Source organism: Corvus hawaiiensis, chromosome 1 (genome assembly GCF_020740725.1).
Source record: "Corvus hawaiiensis isolate bCorHaw1 chromosome 1, bCorHaw1.pri.cur, whole genome shotgun sequence".
Classification (NCBI taxonomy): Eukaryota; Metazoa; Chordata; class Aves; order Passeriformes; family Corvidae; genus Corvus; species Corvus hawaiiensis.
Genome location: NC_063213.1, coordinates 98,413,173 through 98,425,902, shown reverse-complemented (window position 1 = coordinate 98,425,902; position 12,730 = coordinate 98,413,173). Strand labels below are relative to the sequence as shown.

Here is a 12,730-nt window from a genome sequence, read left to right as displayed (position 1 = left end):
GTCTCAAAGGTGCTATTGTAGTAGAAATTAAGTTCACTTAATGAATAGTAAACGCTGCCAGCATGAGTATCTTTCTTTCTTTCTTTCTTTCTAGGAGATAATTAAGATGTTGCCCTTCCACAGAATATTTTTGGATAGACTGGAAGAGAATGAAGCCATCGACCAGGACCTGCAGGCTTACATCCTTCATCGGATACACAGCAGCTCGGAGATCCAGAACAACATCTCACTCAATGGCAAAATGGACAATACTACGTTTGGCAAACTCAGTTCTCACCTCAAAACCTTGAGCCAAGGGTCCTACCTATACCTGAAACTTACTTTTGATCTTATAGAGAAAGGATACCTAGTTCTAAAAAGCTCCAGCTACAAAGTGGTCCCAGTGTCCCTGTCCGAAGTGTACCTGTTGCAGTGCAATATGAAGTTCCCAACGCAGTCTTCCTTTGATCGGGTCATGCCTCTCTTGAACGTAGCAGTGGCTTCTCTGCACCCATTAACAGATGAACATATTTTTCAGGCCATTAATGCAGGTAACATTGAGGGCACGTTGGAGTGGGAGGACTTTCAGCAGAGGATGGAGAACCTTTCTATGTTTCTTATCAAACGTAGAGATATGACGCGAATGTTTGTTCATCCCTCTTTCCGAGAATGGCTTATTTGGAGAGAAGAAGGTGAAAAGACCAAGTTTCTTTGTGATCCAAGGTAAGCAAATGCTTTGAGAAATCAGAGCTTACCAATGTGTTACTCTGCACTGTTACCTGAATAATTTTATTTTCCAAGGTTGCACGTGGCTGCAGTTACCCAGCTTTGCTCTGTGTACACTGTAGGTTTCTACATTCTGTACTGGTCATCTGAGGTCTTTATGTTGTTCATGGAGAGAAACAAACACTCCATGGCACACACCTGACTTGGCAAACCTAACAGTCATCTTTAGAATTAGATGAGCTGTTCCTCAGAAGGCCCCAGGCTATCTAGCTCAGTTAGCACCAGGGGCAGGTTACTCCTGCCAGCTCAGTCCTGGAGAAGGGGAATCATCATCCCTTTCTCCAAAGGTATAAAAAGCACAGGAAGTGGAAGATAGGAAGTGGAAAGATGAGGAGCGTCGATACATCTTTTGCAGTTGCTTCTTTTTCAAGCTGTGCTCCTCGTAGGTCTACTAAATGTTTTTTTGAAAACAAAGTAAAGAGCAGAATCATTCTGTAGTGATTTTGGATTGTAAATGCATCTGTAATCTCTATCCTGACAGCAGCTAAGTTCCTGGCTTAGCTCACAGGGAACAGAATTTAATCACAGTTAGATTTATATTCTCTAAACCCAGTGATCTCTATTAACAACATTACTTTTGTTTCCAGTGATGAGTGGAAGCAGACAATCTGACTGTAATTCTTGTACTTTATCCCCATAAGTTTTGCTCCATTTTTATGCCCATTTCTTAAAATATGATTATAATAATCAGGGAAACACTCAGATTCAAAGATGTGTCAGTGACCCGATGGTCAGTCTGAAGACAATCTCATGGTATCTGCTGGAGCTGGAAAGCACCTGGCTGATCAAGGCAACTGTGGCTGTTAGTGGTGTCAGAGTAAGTTACCACTTTAAATTTTGAGGTAAACAGGCTGCAGTAGAAAAATATGAAATAGCTCCTCCCAATGGGCATCTTCTTGTTTTTAGTAGGTTCTGACAATATTCCTGTTGAGTGAGCCCTTGGAAAGTATCTCACAGCAGCAGGTGCCTTTAAAACAGTTCTTCAGTATCCTTACTTGGAAGTCATTAAGTGCTTGTCACCAGGTATTGCTATTCTGCCCTGTTTGCAAGGTCTGTGCAGTGCTTGCTCCAGTGAAGCTGAGAGCTTCCTCCATCCCAGTTGCTCCCACCTGGTGCTACTGGTTTTGTCTGGCATGGCTGTAAGAGAGCTTGCTGTCGGCTGGGTAAGGGGACGGCAGCCAGAACTCCTGGCAATTGTCACTGATCACACAGCACCTGCCAGAATGATCCCGAACAAGAGCAGCTCAGAAAAATCACTGCTTTCCAAGTGACTGCTTTCCATCATTACCATGGAAAGAGAATCCAGGTGCAGGATGCTTCCCTGGTGGGTGAGGTGTGTATTGGGTGCTGTGGGTGGTAGCAGTGCCTATGGGTGAGTAACCTGGGGACTGTGGTTCTCTGCATCCAGAAATTCCCTTCATCCTCACAGCGGTGGGAAAGGGCACTCTCAGAATACCAGATTCAGAAGGAAATTCAAATGTGCTGCATTTTAGATGGTTTTGCACTGAAACAAAGCATGTAATCAGCACAAAGGCACAAGTCAGACCGTGTTCACTCAAGTCACCAGAAAGATTTTTGCGCAACATTTGGGTTTGCTGCTGCCTTTCCCGAGCATCACGAACACATCGTGCTGCCCTCAAGACCATTTAGGAGATTTTCAGGTATCAGTTTTCATCTCATATGTGCCATTAATGTGAGGAAATTAATGATGACTTTATGGGGACCACTCATGCTCTGTGCAAGCAGGGTATCTCCACAGAGTTGGCCTGACTTAGCTCCTTCCCACAGGCAAAAAGAAGTTCCAGTGCATCAACAGGCTCTCACTGCCATGGGCATGAGCCCCCATACATGCTGGAGGACTAATATATATCTCTGGTGTATGATGTGTACTAATTGCGTTATGCTCTGATGGTAACTAATGAAACCAGATGCAATCCAGAGATTAATAGAGAGGGATCCCTGAGATTCAGCAGTGACACTCCTCAAAATCCTCCTGTCCAGCTGATACTGAGCTCAGAGCATGGGAAACCCTGAGTGACAATTAGGATAAGTAATGATTTTTCATTTTATTTCTTAGAAGAGAGTCATAACTGCCCACTGACAGAGCTCACAGCAGTAGCCTGTGAAAATTTGCCTGCATCTGGTTTGTTCACAGCCAGATGGATTTCTTTCTGCTCACTTGGGAATTGAGAAGACGTGACCACTGTACAGAGCACTCCTCAGGACTCTCATACGTGGAGCTGTTTGACCGTACTGTGTCAATACGTGAAGAGTGAGGTTGCTGAGGCTGATATTTGTCCCCACGAGAAGAGCTTTGAAGTGAAATGTGGTTTTGTGAAGCTGCTTTTAACTGACTGGCCCTGACAGAGTGTCCAGGTGTGAGGCCATTACAAAGGAAATTGGGATAATGGGCCTCGTGTCCACTCGTATCCCAGCACTGCAGCTGGGATAATCTTCCTGATTTCATTAGTGAGTGCGAGTTCACGTGTTCTCAGAAGCACGGAAAAGAGGGGAGGGGAGAGCAGGAACGCAGTGGCCGGGAATCATCACATTTGTCTATGCTTTTAAGAAAAACAGCAGATCTCCGTCCTCTGGGGTTTTGGTTAGCCCATCGAGATGCTGACCCTCTTCTTTGAGCCCTCATCATGCGTTTGCTGTCCAAAGCAGAGGCTGATTGGCTCTGAAGGGTAACGTTCTCACTGCTGGTCTCCCCAAAGAGGAACCCCTCCTAGCCCCTCCATTTTTTAACGCAGGGCTCCAGTGAGGCATTTGCCAGAGCACTTAACCAGCATTGCAGTAACGATCCCCCCAGCCTGTCAGGCCAGCACATCAACCAGGCAGCTTCCCTGACAAATAACATAAAACGTTTTAGGGAAAAACCCAATCTTTTGTGACTGGTGCACGGAGAAAATGGTTCTTCTTGCACATTCCTCTTCCGCTTGTATTTCTAAACCTAAATCCTGCTCTAGTGCAGTGCTGCTTTCTGCCCAGACTTAATCAGAAACTTCCGTGCAATTATTTTCCACACTTTTACAAGACTAATAAAACGTTTTATCCTTGTGCTGCTGCTGAAGGGGCTGTGAGCGAGACAGAAATAAAGTGATTTGCCCTGGCAAGGCAGCAAGAGAGCTGTAGTCAGATACGGACCCCAGAAGTGAAATTATTTTATCCAGATTTAAGTATAAACATCTGAGTTACCTGTCTAGACTTGCTTTATAGTCAGAGGAGAGAAATTACAGTGATTCATTTTATCCTGAGCTAAAAGGCTACAGTAGGTCAGATGAGGAATGCCTGGGAAGCATCTCCTCCAGCTGAGTTATGAGGAATCTCAGGATGAGGGGCTCCCCAGGAGATGTCTCCAGTATTGACAAATAAGGCTGGATGAGGTGAATGTCTCCAGGCTGCTCCTCTACCCCACACACAGGGCTTTGAAGCAGATTCACAGATTTTCTTTTCTTATACAGGAAAGCTAAGGTAGGAAAAAGATCCTCTCAGTGCTGTTGCCTGTATGAGTATCCCAGTTTGGGCTTTTGTGTCTCAGGGTGGCACTGGACCAACAAACATTGTGTGTGCTAGTGGTGGTGGTTGAGGGAAGAGGCACTTTGTGCTGCGTGGGGATGTCCCAGCATCCGTGGGACCATAGCAGAATGAAGCACTTTAGATCTTCACCTCAAGCGCTTCACCTCTGGCTTGGTGAAGCCAGACCTCACCTAATTTTAGGGACCTGCCATCCAGGTGTTGCTCAGGCAGTCATTCCCATCTCCTTGAGTCCTTGGAGCAGTTCGTGTGGCCTGTTGCAGCTGCTCACTGATGTGAGCTGAGCCCCAGCCCCCAGTCCCTGGACTGCTCTCCAGGGTCACCTTGGCACGGCCGTGCTGCTCCGCGGAGTGACCTGCGCAGCACTGGAACTTGGACCAGCTGGGAAGCAGCAGACGTGGTGCTTTTGGCATAGGTTTGCTCCTGGTTGCTGTTCCTAGGGCAGTGAATTTTGAAGACTAAGCACTGTATGAACCCACAACAAGGCCATTTCCTCACCTCTTCCCTCCTCTTCTACATCCACAAACCAAGTCTGTTCCTCAAACCCCAAATCAAGACACACTGCATGGATAAACATGCAGCAGCTATCCAGGCAAGAGGATGCAGCTCTCATCTAACACCCGAGTTGCCATGGTTTCTGGCAGAGCTGTCTTTTAGTACAATACTCTGTAGGTATTTTACATTTTCCTTTCTCTCTTGGGATCATATTGCAAGCGGAGACTTTTCCTACGCAAAATTAATGTTTTTGTGTATTACCTAGCAAAATGATAGAGTGAAGGCTTTAGAGAAAAATCCGGGGGTTTTGTTTTATTTTGATGTAATGCTGAATCTGATTGACAAATAACAGTCCTCAGTGTAAAGATAATTAATTTAGAAAGTTTGGAGAAAAAGAAGTTGGTGAAAGTGATATTTCTAACAATTCAGGGATACAACAAACAGCTTTAAATGGGGAGTTGGTCCTTGCATTGCACATCTTAACTTCTTAAAAATTACCCCCAGCTCAATCCCCCATATGGAGCTCACTTGGGCATTATGGTGCATGGATTAATTGATTTTCTTCCTCTTTTTTATTATAAGACTCTCAAAAGCTCTTAAAATACACTGATTGATTGTCAGCAGAAACAATCAAGTGTTCACCAAAACCCAGGGTAGGTCTTAAGTGTTTTCTCCACATCCATGTGGGATGGATTTTACTCAGCAAAGCAAAGGCAAATTGTTTGAATTCAAGGTGAGGCAGAATAATGGGTTCAGAATTTATTAGAATTCCTTATATATTAGGCAGAAAAGTAAAAATAATGCAGTGCCCACTGGCACCTTGTGGGACCAGAGATGGAATAATCAGGTTTTCCAAATTGGTTGGCAGCAGCACCAGCTCTCAAGGGGCTGCCATCATTATTTGGCATTGCTTTACACTTGGAATTACCTCTCTTAGTGTCTTTTTCATTGCTCCAGAGTGCCAGTCTTGTAGCTCTGCAAGTGTTGTAGCTCACAGTGGGCTTTCTGAGTGCCCCCAGGTACAGGCACAGGCAGCACTCGCCAGATTGGCACAGCCACAAGGGACATATCAGTTGTTTCCACATCTCCAGCCATGGGCTGGATGCCACATGCCACCAAAATACATGAGGTCAGGTTATTTCCTTGCCCAGCCTGCTGTCTGGTCATCTGCACTTGTGCAAGGCCTGTACTGAGTTAGTGCAATTAATTAGCAGATTAACGTGGGATCTGGTTGTTCAAGATCATTTCCACAGCTTTAATTTTGGCAGAATTGTGGAGCACGGTAGAAGTGGTGGCTGAGTTGTCATTTGGGACAGAACTTCCTCTACACCCATTGCATGGGAATGAGAGTCCAACATTTCTTGCTCTTTTAATTTACCCCTCAAGCCATATTTAGTGAGTGCCATATTTGTGAATCACAGGGATGAGTCCATCATCATGTCCTCCAGTAAACTGGAGGGGCAAACCCAATCTGTTCACCAAGTATGGAGTGCTGACTCTGAGAATACAACTTCTAGGCTTCCCATATGTCTTCCAGAATAAACTGGAACTTCCAGAATTTTTGACTGCATGACTTGGAACCCAGTACATTTTAAAATGTAAAAAGAATGGGCAATAACTCAACAAAGTGAGTGTAGGAAATTTACCGTATGCAAATTCCACATCTCCAGCATCTCAAGATGTTAACTCTAGTCAGGGAATCACGGAGTGGTTTGTGTTGAAAGGACTTCAAAGCCCAGTTCCAGTTCCACCCCTGCCATGGGCAGGGACACCTCCCACTGTCCCGGGTTGCTCCAAACTCCGTCCAACCCAGCCTTGGACACTGCCAGGGATCCAGGGGCAGCCACAGCTTCTCTGGGCACCCTGTGCCAGGGCCTGCCCACCCTCACAGGGAAGGATTTCTTCCCAATACCCCATCTAACCCTGCTCTCTGGCAGTGGAAAGCCGTTCCCCTTTGTCCTGTTACTCCAGACCCTTGTCCAAAGTCTCTCTCCAGCTCTCTTGGAGTCCCTTTCTAATCTCACGCAGAAAGCAGAATTCAAAAATAAATTACTGAAGCCATTGGAAGCAAGTTGGGGATCTGTAACAGGGATTTAGCAGTGCAGTGAAGTGACTTTTCTGCAGGTTTCTCCTGAACTGCAGTCAGAGCTGCAGCTGCAGCATCAGTTGGAAGAGACGAGGAGAAAAGGCAGACAGATTATAAATGATAGCAGATGAGATAGAGAGCAGATGTGATCACTACCACCAGAAAGGATATCAGTGGAGCAGCTCGTTTTAACTGGCTCATTAGACATCAAACCTCAGCATTGGGATGCAGGGGGGGATTGAATATATTTCATGTCTTAAGTTACTGTCTTCATAAAATCTGTTCTTTTTCTTCTGGACTTTAAACTTCTGTCTGCTGGGCCATTTTCACTTCTAAATGGAAGAAAATATTCACAGAATAATCCATCCTGTGGCACTGAGCCACCAAGAAGAAAGGAGTGGAGAAAACTGATCAGCAGAAACTGATCGAAGAAAGAAATGTGACTAAAATTCTTCCTGTTATTTTATTCCTCAAATCCTAAAACCCACTTTTAGAGCAAAATCGTCTTCCAGCAGTGCAGGAGAAAGTAGCCTTGACTGTTTTGTTTGAATTTTTTTTATAATGTGAATTCCTTCCAAGTTAATTTGCAATTATAACATCAGAGGGAAACTACATTACAAAAAAATCAGTAAATCAATTTAGGTGATAAACTGTTCCTTCAAGAGGGGCTCATGGAGCTGAGCTTGGCCTCTCTGCAGCCAGGACAGACATCCAGATATCATTCTGCAAGGGAAGAGGCTCCGGGCTTTGTTGGAGCACACATTAGTCTCTGAACTGGAGTTATAACATTACACTTGGCAGAGCTGAATAAAATATGAATACACATCTTTTGAAGAGCAGATTCACTGGGCACAATGTCAGATCTCTTGATTTTGGACTGTTTTCATGGGCATAGTTGGAAGAAGGGAGATGTGGGTGTAAATCAGGGAATTTGGACTTTGGTAGTTCAGAAGTGAACAGGACTGATTCTCATTTATTTTTTGCTTGTCTTTTGCTCTGGTGCTGCAAATGCCTTAACACTGGAGTACTTTTTCACCCTTCAAAATCTTTTTTACCTGAGGACTGGAAGAGTTTAGATGACACACATCTGGGAGATTTCAATATTTTCTTTTGTGTTTAACCATTCTCCTTCACTGCTCTTTGGTCACATCAGTATTTTATCAGTGAGACTTTGTCCTTTTCCATCTGTGACATGAGGAATGGGGTCACCTGGGGACTGTGCTTCAAACTGAGAGAGAGTAGGTTTAAATTGGATATTAGGAAAAAATTCGTTCCCGAGAGCCTGGTCAGGCCCTGGCACAGGTTGCCCAGAGCAGCTGTGGCTGCCCTATTCCTGGAAGTGTCCAAGGCCACATTGGATGGGGCTTGGAGCAACTTTGTCTAGTGAAGATATCCCTGCCCATGGCAGGGGGCTGCACTGGATGGACTTTAGGGTCCCTTCCAGCCCAAGCCGTTCCATAATTCCACATAAGCTCATGTGCAGCCTTCTCTTATATTTGCCTTCCTTAGAGCTGCTGTAGGTGTGCACTAATTCATGCTGTGTAGGGCATTGGAATGATTAGAGACTTATCTTTATGTCTTTTTTACATATGTAAATATAAATATATGCTTACACATACATAATTATGTATCTATATATACACACGGCATATATGTACATACGTACACACACCCAAACACATATGTGCCCATCTAGGCAGACTCCTGACCATTAGAGGAATCAATACAGGCACAGAGAGCAGACTAAAGCTGCAGGATCTGAGCTGGCAGGGCTATTAATTTTTCACAAAAAAAAAAAAAAGAAATCTTACATTAAAAATAGAAAAATCTCTGATGATAAACTCTGCAGTGGTGAAATTCAAAGCAAATCATTTCACTGAGCTCCTTGATGTAGAATTCATTACTGCCACTCTGCTGTATTAAAAAAAAAACAACCTTGTGCTGTTGCAGTCTGGTTTAGTTTCCAATTAATGTTGACAGAACAAGTATTTATCAACCAGCCCAAAGCCAAGGTCTGGGAAGCATTGCAGAGGTAATGTATCACTCATTAATACTGTACTTTATTCTGGAGTAGTTCATACATGCCTTATTCGTAACACCAAAGTCATGTCTATGATTAAATTCAGGTAAATACCCTTCCAACTGCAGCAGAGAAGCAATTTAGGAGCTGACTGGAACCTGGGCTGGTGTGTCAGGCAGGAGCTGCACTTCAGCTCTTGCTGCGAAGAGCAGGCACCTTAGAAGCTTCTGGATCATCAATTCATGCTTAGGATTAATGCAGTTACTGATCCATTCAGAGCCTTCCTAAATGTTCTCAAAGAGTTTTCCACCAACAAGCAAAAGCCTAGTATTATTTGCTGTCCTGTGATAATCCAGAGGCAGAGGGGCATCGCTGAAGGGTCCCTTTGCACAGGTGCTCACAATCTGGAGCAGAAAGATGCGGCTCCTGATCCCCTGCCTGAGCATCTCCCCAGAAAGGGAAGGAGCTGATGTGTTACACTGGGCATTCTGTAACACGATGTATCAAACAAGGAGGCAGTGGAAAAGAAAGATATATAGACCAATTCTTGGTAGATGTTTCAGAGATGTTTATTTCTGCAGCCCATGGCCGGGGCTCTGCCGAGGAACTGCCGCAGTCACGGGGCCCGAGGGTCCCTGCCCGCGCAGGGGAACACAACACAACCAACGGGGAACGAGGCTGAGCAGGGACAGGGAACCCCCTGCCCCCCTCCCAGGGCTACATGGCAGGGGGGACGAACCCCCACACTGATGGCTCTGAATCACGGAATCATAGAACCTTAGAATGGTTTGGGTTGGAAAGGACCTTAAGGGCCATCCAGTCCAACCCCCTGCAGGAACACCTCCCACTGTCCCAGGTTGCTCCAAGCCCAGTCCAACCTGGCCTGGGACACTTCCAGGGATGGGGCAGCCACAGCTGCTCTGGGAAACCTGTGCCAGGGCCTGGCCACCCTCACAGGGAAGCATGTTTTCCTAATACCTGATCTATACCTGATCTCTGTCAGTTTGAAGCCGTTCCCCTTGATCTGTCACTCCAGACCCTTGTCCAAAGTCTCTCTCCAGCTGCCTTGTCAGCAACCTACAAGTTCTTGAACTTGCACCACCAGTCTTTGGGTGGAGGTGAACACCTTGGCCCCTCCTCAAAGCCTGTCACGGCATTGTGAATCTGATGATTTTTTGGGATGGACTGAGTGTATTGCAGCAATCACAGGTTTTCATAATCTGGCTGAATGGGGCCAGGTTAAATCCAGCAATTGCTGTTCTACTTGACTTCCAGCAGTATCTGGCAACACTCAAGCTGTGTTTCCTAGTCACTTAAGTGTTTCCTGATCTGTTTCTCCTTCCTTCCTATGGACATTCCCAGAGGTTAACCAGTGTAATGAGCAAATGCATTTGTCTGTCTCCTCTAACAGGAGACCTGACGTTCTCCTCCCATTCCAAAGAGGGGGGGAGCCAAAGGAATGCAAGGCAACAAGCTGGGGTTACCTCGAAGTGCTATAACCACTCTCAGGGCCCTTCTGTTGTCCCAGCTTTTTGTGTTTTGTCCCTTCTGTTCGTGGTATATGGAGAATTCCCACAGCACAGATGCGTGGGATCAGAGGCGCTGCCCTGTGCACTAGCATCATGATGGATTTTCAGCACTCAGCTGAGGTATCAAAGCTGTGTTGTGATGGGCAGAGGCACCATCTGGAGAGGCTTCTCCTTCTTCAGTCATGGGAAGCATGGAGCAGTGGGATCCCGGCACGGGCCGTGTGCCAGGCCAAGGTGTGGAGAGCAGCTTGACAGGCAAAAAAAGGGGTTTTCTTCAATTTCTTTTTATGGTCAAGTCACCCTGAGAGTGAAAGTGCTGTCAGTCAGTAAAAACATTTCAGAAAACAGTTACTTGAGTTGATGGTGCCTCTATAAACAGAGCTGTGTTTTGGAATGAAGCACAACAGAATTCCCCACCAGTGCAGCAGCTAACCTGTAAATGGGATGTGGTGCTCTCTCAACTGTCCAAACCTGGGGATCAAGTCCTGCCTCGTCAGAAAAATACGATTTTTTTTTCATCCCACTCCTCCAGCAGCCACATTCCTGTCCTCCCAGCACCACGAGGGCTGACAGAGCATCACTGGGCTCTGCTCACACAAATTCATGTGTTACTGATCCAAAAGGAGGTTCATTGGCAGGGCTCGGGGGGCGCCTTGCCAAACACCTGGCCAGGGCATTACAAGTCATTCACTTCTTTCCTGAGTTTGAGATGGGCAGTAATTCACCCTGAATGGGGATGAGCTGGTAAATCCCCACTGCTGTGAAAGCTTCTATCTTGTGTAATATTTAACTAGATGTCTGGCCATCCAAAGTATTTCTTTGCTTTACCAGACAGGGATGAGCTAATAACATTTCCTGTCCTTAAAAGCCCTTTTAAAGCCACAGTTGATATAATATTTTATTTTCCTTGGCTGTAAGGGTTTGATTGCTTTTAGTGCAGTCACATTTTTATGTACTTCCAGAAATGAAGTGGCTTAAAAGGACTCCCTTGGGAGCAGCCAGGGGCTTAAGGAAAAATATAATCTTGTTGGTAAAACCAAAAAAACATCACACAGACCACTGAGATCCCAGTGTGGAGCCTTGCTGGCTCCTGCCCTGCTTGCTGCATCTCCTGCTGTGGCATCCACGTGTGCCTGGGGCACCTGCAGGAGCAGGTATTTGTTGGTCTCACCCAGAAATGGTACTAAAAGTTCACGTTTTTGCATCATGTGTGTTTTGTGTGGAGAATCATCTTCTTGTATCTTTGAGAAGATTCAGCCATTTTGAACTTGCAGTGTTACAAGATGGAAGTCTGTAAATATTTAAAGGTTTTAAAATGTCAATAGAAATCACCTCTAGCGACAGAAGTTATTGTCTCTTTTATTATATTTTGCCTTAAACAGGACTCGGTGTGTAGTTCAGTTAATTTGCTTTGGTTGTCAACCTGGTAGGGCATTGCCAGAAGCATCTTTATTACTGGAAAAGCTGGAGGTTGTGTTTAGAAAGGAGTTTTACAAAGAAATAAAGTTGTTTCACTCCACAGGACTGTCCACAGGGTAGAGAGTGCAGTTGTCATTTAAAGGACTTTTTATTCAAAGTGTGGATATTTTAAATATGGCATTTTTTATTTTATATTCAAGTTGGTTACGTGCTTTGCAAATGTGGTTCTCCTCTGTGAAATGACTATAAAAGTAACACTTCAGCTTTCATGACATTGTACCTGTGGTGTTTCTAAATTTACATCTGCTCACAGAAAATATATTGGGGCTTTTTTTGCTGTCTGCTGATGTCTGGGGGGAGGTTGAGCTGTCAGGGATCACCAATAATAAAGGGCACGATTAGTTGTTGGTTTACAAGTGAGAATTCAGCCAGCTCTGTTTCCCAAAGCTGGATGTGGTTGAAGGATTAGCAGAAGCAAAAACTGTCCTCAAAAAGTTGTTTCTTTGGTGTAATCAGAAATACTAACATACTTTTTCTTCTGATTTTAGGAGTGGCCACACACTACTTGCCTTCTGGTTTTCCCGACAAGAAGGAAAATTAAATCGACAGCAAACTATTGAACTGGGACATCACATTCTCAAAGCACATATTTTTAAGGTAACAAAAATTCAAATGAAGGTTTATGCCAACCTCATCCCCAGCACTGGCAGCACCCAGTCTCATCTTGTTGTGGGGTTGGTGTAAGAAGTGTGATTGCTTGAGGCTGCTGAAGCATGTAGAAGTGAGCTTTAGAAAATGGTATCTAAGAAATCCTTAAAATTAAACCCTCCTTCAGACTGTAAATTCAGCGGATAGCCTCCTTACCTAAAATTGCTCTTC

At 44.9% G+C, this 12,730-nt stretch overlaps 1 protein-coding gene across 9 annotated transcripts in view; it reads left to right on the top strand.

Moving 5' to 3' along the window:
- TANC2 (tetratricopeptide repeat, ankyrin repeat and coiled-coil containing 2) overlaps positions 1–12,730 on the top strand; it is a 195,941-nt gene that overhangs the window by 149,472 nt on the left and 33,739 nt on the right. For all 9 annotated transcript variants that reach the window (XM_048320430.1, XM_048320452.1, XM_048320472.1 and 6 more), the window contains 2 exons: positions 95–702; positions 12,400–12,508. In XM_048320430.1, the coding sequence (XP_048176387.1) occupies positions 95–702; positions 12,400–12,508 (717 nt within the window). The remainder of the gene's footprint in view (positions 1–94; positions 703–12,399; positions 12,509–12,730) is intronic.